General features: G+C 36.7%; 1 protein-coding gene across 1 annotated transcript in view; it reads left to right on the plus strand.

The window, feature by feature from the left end:
• LOC145685313 (mannan endo-1,4-beta-mannosidase-like) overlaps positions 1–21,847 on the plus strand; it is a 35,330-nt gene extending 13,483 nt beyond the window's left edge. Inside the window, exons 5-7 of the mRNA XM_081757686.1 lie at positions 15,770–15,891; positions 17,838–17,957; positions 21,696–21,847. Of these exons, the coding sequence (XP_081613812.1) occupies positions 15,770–15,891; positions 17,838–17,936 (221 nt within the window). The 3' untranslated portion in view covers positions 17,937–17,957; positions 21,696–21,847. The remainder of the gene's footprint in view (positions 1–15,769; positions 15,892–17,837; positions 17,958–21,695) is intronic.
• Positions 21,848–23,067: the final 1,220 nt, after the last annotated feature.

Below are 23,067 nucleotides of genomic sequence, written 5' to 3' on the forward strand. Positions count from 1 at the left end.
TGACCATTCTTTCTATCGAAAATGAAATAGCATACACTGGGTTCTGATATAGTTGAGACTTTCGTTGCTACCAAAGCAAGAGAGGTATCATTCTGAATGTTGGTGGAACATAGGCTAATATGGTAGTGGGACTACTGTCGAAAGTAGTTTCATGTTTCAAGTAAAAGGCAATAAAAATACAAAAGTACCAAGAGAAAAAGAAATCTTTGATTTACGTCCCACGGTTATGCCGGTTAGGCTAAAGGGGACGGTGATGATGAGAGATGAATGAAAAGGTGGAATGAAGAAAGTGGGAGGAAACGGGAGAACCCCGAGACAACCCACGAGCACGGTGTTTGTCCACCACAAAGGCCACACGGTGCGAGCTGGATCGAACCTGGGACCCCAAGCATCGGAAGTGAACGCTCTACCACTAAGCCACCGCTCCCCCAAAAGTACCAAAAGAGTAATAAAAAACTGTCAAGATTTGTCAATTGACTGGTGATAGGTGGTAATGAAAAGTAGGATGATATAACCCGTAGTAGAATTCTGTGCTCACATATTTAATCAATAATATAACCAATTATTCAATATATTCAGGATTTTTGTTATAATATATTCTAGTACTAAGTATGTTAGTAAATGGTAATGAAAATGTCATAAGTGACAGAAAGAAACATGACTGAATTATTAAATACAAAATAATATAATCATGAAACAAGTGAGAAATCTGGAAACAATAGTAAAAAAAGACCAGCAGGAAAAAATATTTTAGTGCTTAACTATTCATTGATATTTCGGCAAAAGCAGCGGCACTAAATAGATCGTACATTATCACTGGAGAAAAACCGAATGTTAAAATGAATGGGGCTAATTGTAGGAAGGAAAATCTAATCAAATAAAACCCATCTAACGTAAATTCAGACAGGTGAGAAACTATGAATAAACTTAACCATATGAGAAATTGCGCAGGAGAAACACCAAAGGCGAGAACCGAACAAAAATATTCTAGAAAACATAGAGTTTACATTTAAAAATTGCATCGGTTATATTATTATTTGCAATTTTTGCAATATTAGCTCATGGTTACGTTTTGTACGTAAATTTGTCTCTAACTGTATTATTAGGAGCATTACTTCCACTATTCTATCTAATTACAGTACGCGTTGATACTACGATAGTGTAGGTGTAGGATAAATTCTGGATTCTTGATTGTTACGTTTTGTTTGTTCTTAAGATTGTTATTCTTAAGATTGTTATTTCTGTTGTGGGTTGTAGTTTCCGTTACACTTGTATCCCTAATCGTTTATCTATCATGTCCTTTGTTTAAAAACGAATAATAAAAAAAAAATATGCAATGATAATCATGGTCCAGTTTTATTTGTAGATACCAGCCTACATGAGGTTCTGAGCATTTAAAAAATAGACAGGGATGCTGAATGTCAGCCCTATTTGTTTAATATATCCCAGATTATAATGATCTAAACACACACACACCAACTTGAAAGGGGGAGGAGCAAACAGAAAGAATGATTATGTAAATGAATGTCAAAAATAGAAGTGTATAAATCACGATTGTTTGAAAAGGGGCCCCAACCTACTTCACTGGCCCCGGGCCCCAGTTTGCCTTAAGCCGCCACTGACCCAGACATACCATCACGGGAGAGTAGATGATGAATATCTTTAATAAATCCATTTTTATACACAGTAATTGACGATTAGGTTTTCACGTAAAAAGATTTCATTTCTTATGTAGAAATAATTTCTAAGTTGATAACACCGACAGCTTTGTTATCTTTTCTCCTACCTTTTGTTTTTAAAATGAGGTGTCTTCACAGAAGTTCATCTAGGTTATAGTTGGATGTGCCATATTGAATTGTTTCTTTCTTCTGTAGGCCTATATGTGTGCCTTCTTATCTTAATGCATATAAATGACGTGGTTTGAACATGGGCGGATCTTACAGGGATTTGAAATACCCATCAGTCGAGTGGGGGAGGGGGGTTCGGTAATTTTCCCACAGGAAGTTGTTTATATAACAGTGTTGGGCAAATTTCAATTGAATTAACAATTAACAATTAATCTGTAAATTTAATTGTTAATTGCAATTAACAATTGAAGAAAGTAATTGTTAATTGTTAATTGCAGTTGACCATTAATAATGGAGAATCAATTGCAATTAATCAATTGATTGAAAGTAATTGCAGTGGAAAGTAATTGCAATTGAATTCAGTCATTCAATTGCAATTGAAATCAATTGGCAATTAATTCAAATGCAATTGATTTCCACAGCAGTTACTTTCAATTGATTGATCAATTGCAATTGATTTTCACTGATTAATTTTCAACACTGTAGTTCAGAGAGGGCGTGGGACAATGAAAACTTTAGCTACAACCAATTAACTCACCACCCATCATGACAAATGACCCACCGTGACCCACTCTGACCCACCACCGACCATGAACCACTCTCACCCACTGTGACCCACAGACCCACTAAAACCTATTGTCATCAACTCTGACCCATGATTCACGCCCTCTTCTCTACTGACTAAAGAGTTTAAACTTGTAATAAAACAAGCCTATGAAATTATCACTCATCAGAGTTTGAATTTCTACGATCAATCGCTCAAGCACCGCTCTATTACAATAACGGCGGATCTGACCTTTCTAATATAAATAAAATAAAGAGTTTGTTTGTGTCTGTCTGTCTATCTTTGTGCGGCCTGTGGGCCAGATGAGTGGACCAAATCTTTTCAAAAGTTGGTCACGGGTAGCTTGGTCTAGACCCAGATAAAGACGGAGAGTTTTATTTTCAAATTTCGAACTAAGGGGGTCTCAGGGGGACGTTTTCCGGGAACGGCCTAGCGACCAGACAAGTTGACCGAGAGCAACCAAATTTTGGTCACGGGTACCTTGGTCCAGGTCCCACACCAAGGAAAAGCGTTTTCGACAAAATTCGAACCAGGGGGTATCAGGGGGGCGTTTACCGAGACATGTAAAAGTAGTAGAAAATGACCGATATTAGTGTCGATTCCATAGTTTTCGCGGTCGCTGAGATCAATGGTGAAACTCCAATCGCATTAACTTCTAAATTCACCCGATTCGGCTGCCGGCCGGGGATCAACGGGAAGGGGGGAGGGATACCGAAACGTAAAAGTAATCCAAAATGACCGATATTAGTGTCAAATCCATAGTTTTCACGGTCGCTGAGATCAATGGTGACACTACCATTAGCGATGACTTTCAAATTCTTCCACCGTTGTATGCGGGCCTTAGGTCACCAGAGGGGGGAATTCCGAGACATGTAAAAATAATCGAAAATGACCGATATTAATGTCAAATTCATAGTTTTCGGGGTCGTTGAGATCAATGCTGAAACTCAAGACCGTGTTTACTTTCACATTTAGCTCCCATTAGCTAAGGAACGGAGGCATTATAAAGGGGATCAAGAGACATGTAAAAATAATCCTTAATGACTGATATTAGTGTCAAATCCGTAGTTTTCGGGGTCACTGAGATCAATGGTGATACTTTCATTAGCGATTATTTTCAAATTTAGCCACCATTGTATGCTGGCCGGGAGTACCCAGGGGTGGAGAATTGCGAGACATGTAAAAATAATGGAAAATGACCGATATTAGTGTCAAATCCATAGTTTACGCTGTCGCTGAAATGAATGGTGATACTTCCACATGCGTTGACTTCTAAATGCAGCCCCCATCGGCTGCGGGCCAAAGGCGTTGTTTTTTTAAAATTGGAACCAGAGGATCATAGCGGCTTTTACCGGGATATGTAAAAAGTAGTAGAAAATGGCAGATGTTAGTGTCACATTCATAGTTTTCGCGGTATCGGCTGGGGGCCAGAGGAGATTTTTTTCACAATTTGAACCAAGGGGGTCTGAGGGGGCGCTCACCGGGACATGTAAAAGTAGTAGAAAATGACCAATATTTGTGTCGAATACATATTTATCGGGGTTGCTCAGATGTATAGTGACACCCCCGATAGTGTTTACGTTCAAATTCAGTCCCCATCGGCCTTCCCAATGAAAACACATGTACGTTGTTGGATATATATTCACACAAAATATATCCAATTTTAGAAATGTTTCTTAATTGTTCTCCCGTTGTTCAGTTTGTTTACATTGATATTTTATCTTATCCGTGCGAAGAACGGGCATAACAACTAGTGCGAAATGGTAAAGTGTTTGTCATGGACAAAATTACAATGAATTCAATTATATATGCAGTGGCGTATTTACGATTTTGTTTCGGGAGGGGCTTTGCTAACTTTCGGGGGGCTTTGCCTGGAAATGTGAAAATTCTGCGAGATATTTCATTTACTTTACTATACTAAGTAAGATTTCGGGGGGATTAAGCCCGGAAGCCACTCCCCTAAATACGCCACTGTATATAGGTAATTATTATAATTACCATTGATAATTATTTCGTTGCTACCGTTTTCTAAGCCTATTTCCACGTTTTGTGAATCAATGGTAGTGGGTCAAAATGGGCATTCAGTGTGGGAAGAAAAATGACCCACTATCCCACCAGTATCCCATAGTCGCATTTTTCGCATTGTTTAGTGCATGTTTTGTACCGTTTCTGCGCATATTTTCACGTTTTGTACGCCACCGAAAGTGCGTCAAAAAGAACCTACAAATATGGCAGAAAAAGACATATTCATCCCACATTCAAGGACCTTTTTGACCCAGTTCCACTGATGCACAAAGCAACACAAATCATGCATAAAAAATGTGAAGGAAACGACATCGACATTCGATGGTGACGGAACAGCATTAAGTTATTCCGCTATACTTGTAGGCCATTTTGACCCATTTTTCTTGTCGCACTAAATTGGAAATAGGAGCACAAAACGGTACAAAACAGGCACTGTACGATGCGAAAGAAACGACCTCCAAATTCGATAGTGACGGAACAATGGCTCTTTTTACTCACACCTTGATGGACCATTTTGACGCATTTCTGGTGATGCTCAAAACGTGGAAGTAGGCGAACAGAACGGTACAAAATACACACTAAACGATGTGAAGGAATCGTCCTCCAAATTCGTTGGTGGCGGGACAGCATTAACTCGTTTCGTTATATTCATAGGTCCATTTTGACCCACTTCCGGTGATGCACAAAACGTACAAAACAGGCACTAAACGATGCGAAAGAAACGACCCCGGAATTCGATAGTGGCGGAACAGTGAGCCATTTAACTCCCACTTTAAAGGCCCGTTTAACTCACCTCGGGTGATGCAGAAGACGAGAAATAGATGCAGATTTAAAAAAAAAAAAAATGTACTAAGCGATGCGAAAGAAACGATTTAGAAATTCGATAGTGTCGGAACAGTAGGTCATTTTCGTCACACCTTGGATGCTAATCTTGACACACATCTGGTAACGCACAAAACGTGGAAATGGGGCACAAAATGGCATAAAACAGGCATTAGTCAATGCGAAAGAAGGACCTCGAAATTCGGTAGTGGTGGAGCAGTGACTCATTTAACTCCCACTTTGAAGACCTGTTTAACTCACTTCCGGTGACTCACAAGACGAGGAAGTATTCACAGAAAACTTTTTAAAAAATAGTCACTAAACGATGCGAAAGAAACGACTTAGAAATTCGATAGTGGCGGAACAGTGGGTCATTTTCGTCACACTTTGGAGGCCCATTTTGACACACTTCTGGTGACGCACAAAACGTGGAAACCGGGGTATGAAACGGCACGAAACATTCACTAGTCGATGCGAAAAGAAGGACCTCGAAATTCGGTAGTGGCGGAGCAGTGGGTCATTTTCGTCCCACCTTCGAGGCCCATTTTGACCCTGTTCCAATGAAGCACCAAACGTCGAAATAGGCGCACAAAAGGTACGCGATGTGCAATTAACGACCTCGAAATTCGATAGTGGCGGAACTGAAAATGAAATTAAATCTTTAAGTTTTACGTCCCACGCATATGCCGGTTAGGCTAAAGGAAACGGTGATGATGAGAGATGAGTGAAATGGTGGAATGAAGAAAGTGGGAGGAAACAGGAGAACCGCGAGAAAACCCACGAGCACGGTTTTTGTCCACCACAACGTCCACACGGCGCGAGTTGGGATCGAACCAGGGACCCCAAGCACCGGAGGTAAACGCTCTACCACTGAGCCACCGCACCCCCAGTGGCGGAACTCTTGGTGATTTTCGTCTCATGTTGAATGCTCATTTTGACCCACTTCTGGTGACGCACAAAACGTGGAAAAAGGGGCACGAAACGGCACGAAAATTCACTAGTCGATGCGAAAGGAAGGACCTCGAAATTCGGTAGTGGTGATGCAGTGGGTTATTTTCGTCCCACCTTCGAGGCCCATTTTGACCCTCTTCCAGTAACGCACAAAACGTCGAAATTGGCGCACAAAAGGGTACGCGATGTGAAATTAACGACCTCGAAATTCGATAGTGGCGGAACTCTTGGTTATTTGCGTCCCATCTTGGAAGCCCATTTTGACCCACTTCCGGTGACGCACAAAACGTGAAAATACGCGCTCAAAATGGCAAGAAACTGGCACTAAACGATGCGAAAGAAGCAACCTCGTAATTCGTTAATGACGGAACAGTGATTCATTTTCGTCCCACCTTGGGGACTCATTATAACCCACTTCCCATGATGCACAAAACGTGGAAGTAGATACACAAAATGGCACAAAACGATGTGAAGGCAACGATCTCGAAATTCATTGGTGGCGGAACAGCAATAACTTGTTCCGCCATATTGGTAGGCCCATTTTGACCCACTTCCGGTGACGCATAAAATGTAGGAATAGGCTCACAAAGCGACACAAACACGCACAAAAGATGCAAAACAAAGTACCTCGAAATTCGTTGGTGGCGGAACAAGTTAATGAAGCCGTGAGCACCAATATAAGTATACCATCAAGGCTGAGAACTGCACGGTCTAATTTTTTTTAGCCAAAGTAGAAGCCCAACCAGGATAGTGATGTCCGGCTCGACTCGGTTCAACTGAGCGAACAGCTTGAGCTGGCTTTGTTGAGATGACCCATCGACTGGGCTCTATTGAGCCAATGGCTTGAGCCGGCTCGGTAGGGACGAGTCATCGACTCTGCTCGATTGGGGCCAATGGCTCGAACCAGCTCCGTTGAAACGAGTCCATAGGCTGGGTTCGAATCAGCTCAACTGAGCCGATGGCTCGAGGCGGCTCGGTTGGGGTAAGCAATCAGCTGGGTTCGGTTCAGCTCGTGTGTGCCACCGGCTCGAGCTGGCTCGGTTGGATGAGCTTTTGGCTCTGCTCACTTCTCTGTTCGGCTCGATAAGTTAATGAGCTGTGAGAGAGCCGCTTGAGTCGTTAACAACCCTAAATCCGGGTCGAGCAGTTTTGAACATGTTTGGCTGGAGTCCTATAACTTTTAACAATTTTTGGCTAGAACCCGAGTACTTGCTCCTTCTCAACTCAAACCTAGAACCTCGTGACCGATGTCCTTGCCTCCTGAAGATTTCTTGACGACCGAGATTGACAGTCAACTAATTTTTATATTCAGATACAAACCGCCTATATTCCATGTTTATACACGGTGTTATACTAATAATTTATTATAGTAGTAGTAGTAGTATCATGGATAATTATATTGTCTATGTAGGATACTTGAAGAGAGTAGTACTTGGAACTACACAAAGGATGTAGCTCGAATTGGCTCGTTTTGGCTCGACTCGACTGGAAACTCGATCCGAATTGAGTCGAGTTGGGGGAAATTTTTCGAGCCGAGTTCTCGAGTCGAGCTCAAAGATGTCTGCTTCGAGTCGAGTCGAGTTTTAAAGAAAACTCGCTCGAACTCGCTTGTGCCCATCCCTATTGTATACATGACGGGCATATAGAGTTCTTTCGAGGGTGATAGAATCATAAACATAATATCTTTAAAAAATGGTTAGTTTCACGGCTTTATTCCCAGGGAGGACGAAGGGATGGTAGTTATCCAGCATTTCTTATAAGTACCTTTTTTGAAATATGTAAAACAGTAACAAGTGGACAACACAATATACACATATCTTCTTATTTTCAGTTTTAATTGCTGATTTCAATTGCAATTAACAATTACAATTAACAATTGCAAGTTTCAATTGTCAATTGCAATTAACAATTAAATGTTTCAATTGCACTCTGTGCGATTGACAATTAACAATTAAAAGTTTCAATTGCCTGGTGACCAATTAACAATTAACAATTGACGAAAAATTAATTGCAAATTTTATGATTGAATTCAATTCCAATTGAAGTTAATTGTCAATTACAAATTTAAATCAATTGCAATTGATTTTCAGAGCAATTACTTTCAATTGATTGATCAATTGCAATTGATTTCAATTTATTTTGCCCAACACTGTTATATAAAAACTCAGTTTTTGAGCATTTTCGTGAATAATTGTCCTTAATGCAACATAAAGGAATATTTTTTTTATTTTTTTTCAGAGACTTGTTGACGAGGGATGGCGAGGGATGGAGGGCGAGGGTTGTTGTCTCTCCATGTCCCTCCCTCCCATAACTACAGAGAAGCTCTCCAATGGTTTTTAGTCATCATTTAAATAGAAATGCAATCTTTTAGGCAACATACCCTCACTATATTTCAACATTTAGACAGCCGGTATGTCGAGTCAAAATCAAAATAAAACATATCGCCTCTGCTTTTTTTTCACTTCGAACATTTGTCCCAAGTTTACGTGACATAGCATTTGAATGCATTGATACTCAAAAGGGATGCTGAACTTGGAAACACGTATTATGAAGCAAAACATGTGACCTATATCTCATAAATTCTAGAAATGGTTCTGTGCAAACAACCAGGGTCGTAGCTAGAGATTTCGGGCCCCCCACACTCACCACACCAAGCCTTTCCTTCCTTTATATATATATATATAAGAGAGCAACTTTTGTTGTTATGCTAAGCTGAATTTTTATCAAGCTGCTTCGACAGACCATTGCAACAGCCAAAAGCGATCATTATATATTCTTTTACAAATAAGAGCTGTTTTCAAGAGGCGTATTTTGGACGTTTTGTTGAACTTGACAAAACTACTTTTGGTTGGTATACAGATCCACTTGGAAATCAGTTATGGAAAATTACCGTACAACTATTTGTAACGTTTCATACTATCGATAATAAATGAAATTTTGATACATTAGAAAGTATGTGCTTTAAAATGTTCGAAATGGGTGGCAGCATTAATTTCCAGTAAACTTTTGTAATTTTTTTTTCTGTATGTGACCACACAAATAACATTTTAATTTCGATTCTTTTAATATCAGCAATTAAACGGGCTGAATTTGTAAATGATAGACTTTCTTTTATTACTCTTAAGGGTTGGTGGTATGATATTGTTTTAAATGTACATGCCCCAACAGACGATAAGAATGACGATATAAAAGACACTTTTTAAGAAGTATCACGGGTATTCGACCAAATCCAGCAATATCATTTGAAAATTCTATTAGAGGATTTCAATGCGAAAGTAGGGTGACAGGATGTTTTCAAACTGGTTATAGGGAAAGAACGTCTGCATAAGGAAAGTAATGACAACGGCGTTAGTTTCGTGAACTTTGGAACATCCAAAAACCTTATCGTGAAGAGTACAAAATTTCCGTATCGCGATTTTCATAAATTCAAATGAACCTCGCCAGATGGAAGAACACACAATCAAATTGAACACATTTTGGTAGATAGAAGAAGACAGTCTAGCATAATTGATGAATTGATGTTCGCTCGTTCAAAGAGAGATTATCGTTCAATAAAGAGAATATTCAACATCTAGAAACGGAGAGATTTAGTTTTTTTTTTTTTTTTTTTTTTTTTTTAATGAGAAGAACCAAGCGAGAGGGAAATACCGTAATGAAGTGAATAGATTTTCGTTTTAAGAAGGTTTTGAGAGCACTAACGTTGAGGACACTTGGGTTCAAATTAGGAATAGCATTAAAATTTTAGCAAGAGGAAAATAAGGGCAAGCGTAAATACGTAGAATCAAATCATGGTTCGACCAGGAATGCACCAAGCTAATGGGGAAGGAAAAACAGGCAAAACTGCATTGGCTACAAACTCTTAACGATATAATTTCACTAAATTTCGTTGACACCAGACGACAAACTTCCAAAATGTTTAGAAGAGAAACGCGATTTTTCGAAACCTTAAATTAATGAACTTAAAGTTAATAGTAAAAGAAAAAAGAAATTCGAGACATGTTTAAGGGCGTCAGAGACGACGGAACAAATCTTATTGATACAGATAGCACCTTGAATAGATGGAAAGTTTTCTTTGACGATTGACTTAACACGTAGCCAAAAACTTATGTTCATGGGGAAAGGGAAATGCAGAGCAGAACCACAAATTTCAGAGCCTGGCCGAACAGAAGTAGAAACTGTTATAAAGAAATTAAGAAACAAATTCTCTGGTTGTAGAGAAATTCCGGATGAGTTAATTTTAGCTAGAGAGGGAAATTGTAGAACAAGATACACACTCATTCTCCTTATCTGGAACAAGGAGGAATCCCACAAGAGTGGAAAGAGTGAATCATTGTTCCAATTCACAAGAAAGGCAACAAAGCGGATTGTAATAATTATCGAGGTATTTCTTTTGTGTCAACATCCTATAAAATACTCTCAAATACATTATTAACATGATTAATCCCGTACGCGGATAAAATTATTGGAGATTATCAATGTGGATTTAGACGAAATCAATCAACTATATACCAAATATTTACCATTCGACAAATACTCGAAAAGAAATGTTAATACAATATCCCGGTACATCAATTATTTATTGATTTTAGAAAGGCATACGATTCTATTAGGAGATAAATATTATTACAATATTCTTGCAAAATTTGGAACACCGAAAAAGCTAGTTAGATTAATTAAGATGTGTTTAAACAAATCCCAAAGTAAAAAGTCCGAGTAGGAAAATTCTTGTCCACAAGCTTCCTTTCAAGAATGGTCTGAAACAAGAAGATGCGTTGTCGACATTATTATTCAACTTTGTTCTGGAGTACGCTATAAGGAAAATCAAAGATAGGAACCAGGGCCTAGAGCCGAATTGTATTCACTAGGTTAGGGTGTATGCTGATGATGTCTGGTAGATTATAGGAGAACAATAGAAAGAAATGTAGATACATTATTTAAATGCTTGTAGGTCTAGAAGTAAATGCAGAAAGAACTAAATACATGGAAATTAGCTGGGGTATATTGCAAATTTTGGATGGACCAAAGTATCAAATAATATTTTCTAGGTGATACTTTCAAGTATCTAGGATCAATAGTCTTTGAAAATGACGAAATTCGTTGGGTTAAGTTCTGACTATTTTAGCCCCTACACTATGACTTCAAATATGTTATTATTCCCTTTGTTTGCCTTCATTTTTAATATTTCAGCGCAAACAGTAGCTTGCGTGTGTGTCTGTTCACTCTTCTCATTTTCATACGTACCTTTATTCTCATCATCGTGATTAATCCGATTGGGTAGAAAAGCATGATTAACTAAGCAAATTCATCACAATCACAACTCCGATCACGTATTTCAGAATTTGACCGTTTCCAATTTCTGCATACACTATAAGCCATTAATCGATATCTTTCGTATGACATTGTCACTAACAAATCGTATGTAATAACTTTCTTTAAGTAATAAGTAAAGACTTGTGACTCTTATTGAAAACTTGAGGTTGCGAGCGAAGCGAGCAAGAAAATTTTTAACAAAAGTATTTCTTTCCGAACTGACAATATTGATTTAATAGGGGTGCCAATTATTTTACAGGGCGCCTCATCGTTTACTCTTTTCCTACATATTTTCTTTCTTCTTGCTCGTTCGGGGCCCCTTGGTGTCAGCGCCCACGGCAACCGACCCGCTCGCCCCCCCCCGTAGCTACGGCTCTGCAAACAACGATTCTTTTCGTTTTGCATTGTTGTTGTATCGATCATAGTGGGCACTTTAGAGCAGGTTGTGTTCCAAAAACAGCTTTGCTACAATAGAGGGACCATCATTCTTTGAAGCAAAATACATGTGAAATATGATATAGAACGTACGGTGAATTCCAAATAATGACTCAAAGTACAGGAATAAAAAGTCTTAAAATGTTGAGAATATTTTAATTTTTGTCGTTTGGACACTACACTAATAGTAGATCCTGCCCTTCGTAACCTCGATGATAATGACGTAAAACATAATAAATAAATAAATAAATAAATAAATAAATAAATTCTATACTAAAGTAGAAAATTGTAGAAATCCAGTACGTCTTCAGGTTTCAATATTAACCTACATGGAGCAAGAACTCGAAGAGAAAGCGAGAAAAAAATTTATGGGATTGATTTAGCGTTCTAGGTACTGTCATCTCTCTTACCCTCCTATTCAAGCCGGAAGTAGTAGAAATCAATCACTTCCGGTTTTAATTTTGATTCTTAAGAATGGAAACAGTTACATATAGTGAGAATGAGAAGCGATTTTCTGCAATCAATTAAGCGTCCCAAGAAAATAATTCATCCCCTCTCTATCTCTATTAAAACCGGAAGTAGTATAAATCTACTATCACTTCTGGATTAAATAATAATTGAGAAAGTAGCACACGATACAAACCAAATTCCTTCACGTGTTGTACATGTAACACTGCTGGTCATTTTATGTCTTCAGAAACCTGAATTATGCGTGGTGATTTACTGGATCCCCATTTTAACACTTGGATACATATTTCCACATTAATAATTTAGAATTAAAGAAGTATCTTCTAGTTTCTACTATCAAAAATAAGTGTTTCCACGGTGAATTGGAAATTCTAGTTTCACCCAGTAAAAACTTATTTTAACGAATTTTGTATCCCTACTTAACATGTATACACTAACTTTATTACAAAATAGAAAGGTATGGGTCACCGCTAAACTTTCTTGCTCTCACACCTTATATTGAATCACTACATTACAGGAACATTTATTTACAAAATACAGTAAGACGTCGATAATCCCAACGTGGTCCCTAGAAGCTTTTTACATTTTGTCTTAGAGCTAGCTATAAACAAACAATAGGGTTGTCCGTCGGCGTTGTGTGAAGTCAGTATTTTTACAAAAGTTCATTCATATGTAATTGCTTGTCATACGTATATACAAGTTAAGTTTCAAGTGTGAGTTACAAGAACAGTGTAATTTAGTGCACGAGCAGGTTCTTCAGAAACATTAAATTTAAGTAGCCTTACGTACGGTATTGTAATTAATGTATGTACTGTATAACCACTGTATCGATAAAAGAACATACTGTATAGTATATTTAAACCTAAATGGTATTTTCTTGGTCCTTTTCGAAAAGTCGAACAATTTGAAAATCCAAACTAGCTGTGGTCCCAATTAGTTCAGATTTTCGACTTCCTACGGTATTGGTAAAACTTCATATGCATTTTGGAAATTAAAAAATATCCGAAGAAATTTATTCTCCAAGAGCAAACTTTCTTTTCTGAAACTTTTCAATCGAAACTATTTATGTCCTATTTTAGGATAGTTGATGAAATGTTTATTTATGAAATAAGAGTATATTCAACTTAACACTTTATGAGAAAATCGTCCGAAAAACTCGCCTTTGTAGACTTTCTCATACAAAATGACTTACACTGTATTGTAGGATTTTAAATGGAATATTTATCAATGAAATATGAAGAAATTTGTCGTAATCATCTCAAAGAAAATCAACCAAAAAGAAAGAAAGAAAACCTACCTCTTGTAGACGCTTTCATTAGTTAAAGAAGTATACAGAGGCAGATCTAGAAGCTAGAAACTGAAGGGGGGAGAACCAGAACCCAGACTATAGTAAATATATCATAAGTTTAGTATACATTTTCAAAAAATATAAATAACAACTTCAATTATTTTTGTCACTCAAAAAACAGGGCCTAGGCGCCCCGGGCCGAAGGACTAGATCCGCCATTGAAAGTATGCCATATTATAGGTTATAAATATTAAAGTGTTTATTTCTGAAGAATGAATAAAATAGTCTGTTATTTTTGAAAAAAAAAAATGTCGGTGACAAATTCACTCCAAGAGTAAACTACCCCTAGACTTCCCCCAAAGAAATGATTTATATAATAGGGTGGTTAACTAGAAAATGATTTATGAAAACTAAACAAAGTCATTGAGGCTGTTTTCATGAAAACAGTTTTTTGTTTTCCCTTCAGTAAGCTAGCAAAGGAAAATTCGATCTGTCCTTGGTGAGTCTTATGTTTGAAACGTTCGGTTGAAATTTTGATCCAGATACATTCATCAGTATGATCTGTAGATGAGTGTGTATAAAACTATTACAAACACACGGACAGACGTTGAAAAATCACGTTTCCTGTATGTAGGAGTCGCGAAACGTGTAAATCCGTTGACATATCTAATTTGATACCGTATTTTTAATAATATGCATGTCTTCTTTTTTCTGTCGTCTCTCGAAAGTAATACACGAAAATAATATTTTAGAAATGAGGATACAATAAAACCTGTTAACTTGGCTACTCCATACGATAGTTACTTCCCCAAATTGGGCTCATATTCCGTAGAACTTACCGGTACAGTTCCCCACAAAACATTCGTTTCTTTTACTTTGTAAGTTGGGCATTCTTTGATGTTGAAACTTGGCCGCATTGAAGCAAATTTATTACCTTAACAAATTTTTAAGATCGTTAAAAATGATTATTGTTTTAAGTAAGCTGTTTATCATCGATCATGTTCTTGAACCATAGCTGTCGAAAAACTGGCCCGTACTATAGCATTAATTTCTCGAAGACTGTTTGGGGATGAGGGTGAAATAACTAAACTTAGGACATTCATAGCATATATATATATATATATATATATATATATATATATATATATATATATATATATATATATATATATATATATATATATATGTAATATAGGTAACGTTTAAGTAAAGAAGTTATTATTAATTCTGTCGGTGAGGATTGGTATCAAGAAAACTATCCCACATATTAGCATTAGCAATTGCTGTTTTCTGATGGAAATAATCCCAGACGGTTTGGCATTAACAAAACTATGAACATAGATAGTAATAGATAGTAGTTAGTATAGACGTTTGTAAGCGAGATCATTGTGATCGACCTAATTTTTGAGTAACAGCGGCTGAAAAACTGTTCTACTCATACGCTTCTTTATTTATACTAAACTGACCATACGTTGCTGAACGGTTGAGTCGTAGAGTGAAATGGTTAGAAGTGTGAGAAGTGAGATGGTTATAATGAATTATATCCTTTGTTCGAAACTACTCTGCAAACTTAGCATCACATAGAATGCACTTCCATTTCTTTTGGTCAAACTAAGCTGACCAGTTAAATTGAATAAATTTTAAGTTGAAAGGGTAATAATGTATGCAACATTCGTTTACTTCAATTTTGCATTTCGAATTCCTTCTAATTGCTGTTAATAGAATAACATCATTACTTGAAAAGTTGCTTTATTTGCTTCATTAACATATTAACCATTTTCTTGTGTTCGTTTGTTTGTGTGAGTTAGTGATAGATTTTAATTTCATATCATTTGCATTTCATTAGACTAGCGAATGAAATACATCCTGGTTTAGATCATGAATCCATCAAGAAATATGTCTTGTGTTTAGTGTGTAATTTGGCACAAAATTCGAGGAAATAGTAGTAACATCATCTTGTTCGTAATTTTCTGCTGATATGTATCAGTAGTATTAACTGCACGGGTGATAACAATTTAATCATTTATAGTACTATAATCTACTACACTTTATTTATAGGAAACTACTTCAGTGACGAATGTCTGACTAGTATCGGGGGTCGAAGCAGGGGAACATTAGATTTCTACCAGGTTCATAGCTATGATTGGCAAGGTGCTTTTGCTGGTAATGCGGCTTTTGTGGTAAATATTATCAATATTATTATATAGGTCCTTATTAATTAGCACGTTAAATACAATATCTTTAACATAAAATTATTTTTCTTTGAAATATTTGTTGCACAAGGGAAATTTATTATGCAAAATTGTTCATTGAAGTTCTAGAAGGTAGAGAAAAAAACAAGAATTGAAACAATTAATTGTTCATTCAAGTTTTAGAGGGTAGGGACAAAACAAGAATTGAAACATTTATTTTTTAAAATGAAAATTAAAATATGTATAAAATTATACGGAGTGGCGCACGAAAAAATGGCCCGGCATGACACAAACATATACAAAATTTCATATAAAGCGCAAAGGTTTCGTTAGTGAAATGCACTTGCTTTACTTACTTTATTTATTGAAGTCATCTTGTGATCTTGTCTTGTCTTTTATAGTAGATGCTGAAAGAGACTGCCGTGTGTTTCAATGCATTTTTGTGCGCACACTAACATGTTATTATACACTTTGCGAAACTCTGACGCATCAATTGCCAAAATCTCTAGTGCTCTTCAAGTCTTCTAATGTTTTTGCATTATTTGCGTATACTTTTCCCTTTAGATTACCCCACAGATAAAAGTCACAAGTGGTCAGGTCAGCGGCGGCCACAATCCTTTGCTGACAGTCCTTTCTTCTGTGAATCTTTCATGAATTCGTGATAGTGACTCGTGTGAAGTGTGGCAGGTGGCTCCATCCTGTTGAAAGAAGAATAGGAACGTTCATAGGGCATCAACTGCGCGTAAAATTCCTCAAATATTCGCATATACACATCACTGCTTACTGTTGTTTCAAAAAATATGGGACCCACAATCAGACTTGCTAACACAGCACACCAGACTTCTATTTCTGATCGTTAAATGGTTCTCCATGAATCTTACGGGGATTGGTTGTTGACCAGTATATGTTTCTTTGGGTGTTTACATGTCCTGTCAGTTGGAACCAGGATTCATGACTCATAAAGTACAGCATTGTGCTCAATATTCCATTATGAACTATTTCAAGTAACCATGTGCAGTAATTCACACGTTTTTGCTTATCTCCCTCCTTCAGTTCTTGGACACATGTCACTTTGTATGGCTTCATCCACAGATCTTTTAAGACACGTTGACAAGACCTAAGCGAAATGTTCAGTTGTTGCAATAATTTTCATGTTGATTTCTTTTGACTTTGTATCATTCGTGCTTGATTATCCGCGCATACAGCAGGTGTACTAACAGACGGAGTTCGATTCCTTTTTTTGGTTCCACACAGCACCTGTAGTAAGCCACTTCTTCACCAAATCATGTATATTGCTCTTTGCCGGTACGGAAACGCCAGGAAATTTCCTTGCAAAAATGTTCTGCGTTTCCTTAAATGAACCGGTAGTCATGTACGCCTCCATTATTGCGATTCTTTCTTGTAAAGAATACATCTCGCTGAGGTTTACTTCAAACGTCTTAATAAAGTTTTCACGGCTTTCGTACTGAAAACTGACAACAAACTACACAAACGTAGTCGCAACAATAGACGATAAAAGAAGTTGTCGCACCAATAGACGATAATGCGCAGTCTGCCTGTCTGTGGCGGGCCGGTTTTTCGTGCGCCACCCGTATAATGCATGCAAGAAAACATTCTTTTATCAATGCCATATTTTGGGAAGTTATTATTTGGGGTCACAATCATTTTAAATATAATTTTGAAAGAAATATTGCTCTTTTTTTCTTTTTGCTAGCGGATGTGAGAAGGATAAATTTTTGGGAAGCGTTATATGTAATGGGAGATAGGTATCGCTGTTACAAAATAGAAAATTGTAGTTAGAACTTCACGTTACCAAACCTGCAATTCTTTCCATGGAATTTGCAAGCTCGTACCTAATTTTCTATGAAAATTGTGAAATTTAATGTGTTTCCTCTAATAGATATACCGGTGAATTTTATTCGTTCATGATTCAGGTGCAAGCTTCCGATTTCCAACTGGATAAACCCTTGATCATTGGAGAGTTTGCTGGCTTATGCGCTGCAGGACGCAGCACCAACGATCTCATGGATTAGGCCTATAATAATGGATATCAGGTGAGTGCAGAGATTGTCATTAGTACTTTCTACATTATTACATATACCTAGAACTTCAAAAATACTTGCTAATTGATGTTCTAAATTGGAAACGTTGATAAAACTATAACTATAGGGAAACACGAATGAGAAACGAGATTACATTTTTTCCTATTCACTATTGGTGAAGACAATAAAACGTCAACCTTTTTGCCTAATCAATGTAAGTTGTTTCATCTGTTGCTGTGAATGTCCTTCGTCGAGGGCCTCAATGGCTCAGTGGTAAAGCGCTTAGCTCTGGTTAGTGGGGTCCCTAGTTCAATCCCAGCTCGCACCAATTGAACTTTGGGGATTTGAACACCGCATACGTGAGTTATCCCGTTTTCTCTAGCTTTCTGCTATTTCAATCATTATCTTAATTAGATCCTCCTTTGGTCTCGGGGCAAAATCATGGGTCATTATACTAGAAATGTCATTTATTACGTCCTTTATTTTGGGTTTCCACGTCTAGTTCCTCCGTCCGAGTTTTACTTCTACCAATACTAGAAACAATTGGTATAGTAAAATGAGAGAGCTATAATATGTTCCCCCTTCTCTCTTCATAATTAGAAAGCATGCTTGCATTTACCTATTTTGATGCTTCTTTGTATTTCTCCTATTTTATTTTTCCGCACTATACACAACATTTCTATTTATTAATGTAGTTCCATTTCTGCTAAGTTTCTTCTTTTACACACCCATACAAACTATCTTTTTAAATTAATGGCACACAAAATATATTGCTATATTCTAATCTAAATGACCCACATAAATAATACTTATTATTACAACCGCTAATGTACTGTAGCACTAATGTAATTGGTTTAACCTTAATGTTATATTGTTAATCGTAATGAACGTAATACCATAATACTAAACTCTTATAGCTGGACTTATGTCTAAAAGAATGAACACTTTGATAAAACGTTTTATGATCACCCGTCTCATATAGCCTCGTTGTTGAAAGGGACGTTAAACTCCAAATCAACTGAAGTCAACTTTATGGTCTGAGCGGAACATCTTTCAAGATACTATAAATAATTAAACGGCGTGACAAACATCTTGGCATTTGAAGGCGGCGCTCCAAATTCCCTTTAAATGCTGCTAGCAAATGAGAGGCCAGCGGAATTGTCACGTTTATTTTGCACACATCCACTTCTATCCTTTACCACCTGATCGCGCTGTAGTTTGTCTGCTTAGCCATAGCCACACCCCTTAGCACTCGGCAACGTCACGTCAGAGCTTGTGTTCTATTCGTTTAGCTGAAATGCCAACATGTTTGTCACAGGCTTTAGTAAATTTTCTAGTTCAGCATGCCACTATTACATTTTACATCTCTCAACAGCTTGTAATGCTGGATGAATGAACATTCTATTTTTCCTAAGACCATTACGCAACCTTCTGTCTTCAAAATGTTTTTGAACAGAATAAGGAAAAATCAAGGCCAAATAGATTCATTATTTACAAATTAGTCTCTGGTAAACTGTATGCAGGGCCAGATTTAGGAGGTGCAAAGGTGCACGTGTACCCCCTTCCCCCTTCGTTGTAAATATACACTATCTAAAATGAAAAGCTAGCAGTGAAAATAGCAACACATTCCGAAACTTTCTGCCATCATTTTCCGTTTGGGGTTTAAAAGAAGGCAGAGCTTTGCAAAAGCAATAATTTAAGTTGATTTTCTGAAGGTTGAAGGAAAAGGATTCACCAAACAAAATAATATAACATTTGTCAAGTAGGAAAGAAAACAGAAGGCAGGAGGAGAGAAGGACATTCTATGCATCAGTGTTGTCAGAAGTAAAGAGTTTGTCACATGTCACTTTGAAGAGTTTCAGTATGATTGGATATTTTGGTAGCTATTGGTGCACCCCCCCCCTCCCTTCAGACAATCCTGGATCCGGCCCTGACTGTATGTATAAAAGTTCATAAACGGAGTAAGTTATATGAGATTTAGAACTGGCTAGAAATTATTCCAAGCGAACTGGATTAAATTTATTTAAAGGGAAGTGCATCTAAATTAAAATTAAATATTTATTGTTGTTGTTTCCAGTGCAAAATGCAGTACGATTTGTAGTTATATATTTGTTAATATACTTTCTTCTCTTTCAAGACCCAAAATTAATAACTGTTAAGAACATTGACTTAAGTATATTTCCATCAAAATTGTGGTCAACATAAAGATATTAAAGAACAAAATTGAAACAAGATGTTGCTTTATTATTTAGTGATAAGGAACAGATTTTAGGTTGCATAGTTTAAACTTCGTTATATGAACATTTGTACGCAATGAGAATTAAAAACTGACAAATTTAGGATGTAATGCCCTTAAAGACACGCTTTCCTGTATTTTGATTTCATTTGAGATTGGATTATTGGAACGCTGTTTTTCACCATCAACTATACACGTAACGTCACAGTATTACTATAAGTAACTAATTAATTATATAGCATACGGAACCCGAAAGGTTCAATGCCCAATTCACATAAGCACTCCATTTACTTCCGTCCTTAGTCAACGAGATCTAATGTCTACTTTGCATTCCTATTTCTGCGAGATCCATCTGAATATTGTCCTCTTATCTGTACCTAGGTCTTGCTAATGGTCTTTCTCCGATTGGGTTTCCAGTAACCATTTTGAAAATATTCCTACTTTTTTTCTATGACCTTCCAACTTTAGCTTCATAGGCTTAATGACATAACAGTGTTAAGCAAACAGTATAAATCATGCAGCTTCTTGTTGTGAGGTTTCCTTATTTCCATCCTTCTTAGGTCTGTAATTTTTTTCAAATATTTTCAGTCTGCGTTCTCCTATCAAAGTAAGTCATCACTTTTAGACATTTTTAGTACATGTAACAAGCATAACTATCCTTTCATACATTTAATTTTTTAAATTTAATTGGCTATTTTTTAAATTTAAAACTCTTAGTAATTAGATAGTGATTATTTGCTTTTTTCAACGATAATCTCTCTCTTATAATCACTGATATCAAGTAGTGGTAGTCAATATCACAGTCAGCCACTCTAAACTATCAAATATCAATTGTGATGGATTGTCTACTATCTACTAAAACGTGATCAATTTTATTATATTTATGAATGTCGTAATGTCTGGGGGGCCGCGGTGGCTCAGTGGTAGAGCGTTCACCTCTGGTGCTAGGGGTCTCGGGTTCAAACCCTGCTCCCGCCAAGTGAACTTTGTGGTGGACAAACACCGTGTGCGTGGGTTTTCTCGGGGTTCTCCCGTTTCCTCCCACTTTCTTCATTCCACCATTTCATTCATTACTCATCATCAACGTCTCCTTTAGCCTAACCGGCATAACTGTGGGACGTAAAACTCAAAAAAAAAAAATCATTTCGTAATGTCTGAACTTTGTACTCTTTAGAATGGGTTTTTAGGTGTAGTAAAGTTTGCGAATCTGTCGTTTAAATTTTTTTCTAAATTTCAAGAAAAAAATATTTCTCTACCTAGGTCAATTACTTAAAAATATAAGAGCATATCCGGCGTCTTACCAGACAATCTACATTTGGCCTATTTTTCCAACTATAAATTCTTGATACGCGTGTGATTATGTAGTTAAATCCTGAAAAGAAAATGTAATATCAGAAGAAGATAATAGAGCAATAGCATTCCTTCTAATCAAACGTCCTCCCCAGTTGTTAGTATTAAGCTAGTTTTCTATTTATAAATATGGTATTTTTATTGTTCTGCTTCTATACTTTCAGGGGGCGCTGATATGGCAATATAATGCCGGAGGAGGTTGTGCTGATCCACAAAACACTCAGCAGCAGGCCTTCCAGCACATCAGTGGCTACGATGGAGTTAACATCGACGTCTAAAAATACTCGTTTATTGACTGAAGTACACAAAAAGATCACAAAGAATCTTGTATTAAAATGTTAATTATGTAGTAAATTTCATATAATCAATTATTAAAAATATTGTTTCTTTTAATAGTGGTCCTTTCATATTACGTATAAAATAAGAAAAGCTCGAACCGAACAAGGGTATAAGCTAGAATGGACAATTAAATGGATAAAAAGTAGTAAATATGTAGGATAATAAGTGTTCATGTTTTAAATATCGTACATTGATAGACATATAAATGACTGGGGACACCTATTTTTTTTATTTAGTTTCTCCTTTTTTATTGAATCAACTATTCTCGCTTATACCCCTCTGCAGTTCGGTTTAAGTAATATTGTTTTTAATTTTTAACATAAGGAAGCTATGAACTTTTGAAAGAACAAAATTTTGTCTAGTATTTCCTCATATATATGAGCATCACTAAATAAAAAGTTTTATGTTTAAGTGTTGGTATTCTTGGATTATAACTCTTACCACAGGGTTATTTCCGCTATTACCAAACACTATATTGCCATAATTAATAACTAACGTTAACCACCATTAAGAAAAACTTACGCAAAATATAGGTCTAAAATATAAAGATTCACAGCTAAAGTACATACAGCATAACCTGGATAATGTAGTTAAAAGATAATAAGTTGTAATTTCATAATCTCCTCTGATTATTTAAATATCATTAGTTTGTATTCATCTTAAATGAACAATTCCTAAAAAGTAAATCAAATTCATTGAGATCTATTGTTTTAAAAAACACGAAATTTGTTAATCCCACATTATGTATATCTTAGTTAAACTATACTTTATGTTATGTACTTCTTTTATACCAAATTCCTATTTAGAAAGAAAAATCCATTTAAAGAAAACGAAGTCGATGTTGTCTCGATAGTATCGTTAATTATTATCATTAAAAAGTATATGTTAAGACTTTCAAGCCTAAGCTCAGTAGGACTGGTCGTACCGTATTAAGGGAAACAGGCGAAGTTAGAGTCTAGTTTGATCATTACGCATGAGTATCTCTAATAGTATTCCCAGCGGGAACTCACGTGATTCGGATCCCACGTTAAGCTGTAAGTCAATGTCTCATGTACCTCGCTGCTGAAAGGGACGCTAAAATTAAATCAAATCCAATCCAATCTCAAATACCATTCAAGAACGGTGTTCGGCTCTCGGTTTTGTGGAACACTTCTTCAGGCTCGCAGCTAAAACAAAACAGTATTTACTTAACTAGGG

The sequence above is a fragment of the Thermobia domestica genome, chromosome 5, assembly GCF_964235325.1.
Source record: "Thermobia domestica chromosome 5, izTheDome1.hap1.1, whole genome shotgun sequence".
Taxonomy (NCBI): Eukaryota; Metazoa; Arthropoda; class Insecta; order Zygentoma; family Lepismatidae; genus Thermobia; species Thermobia domestica.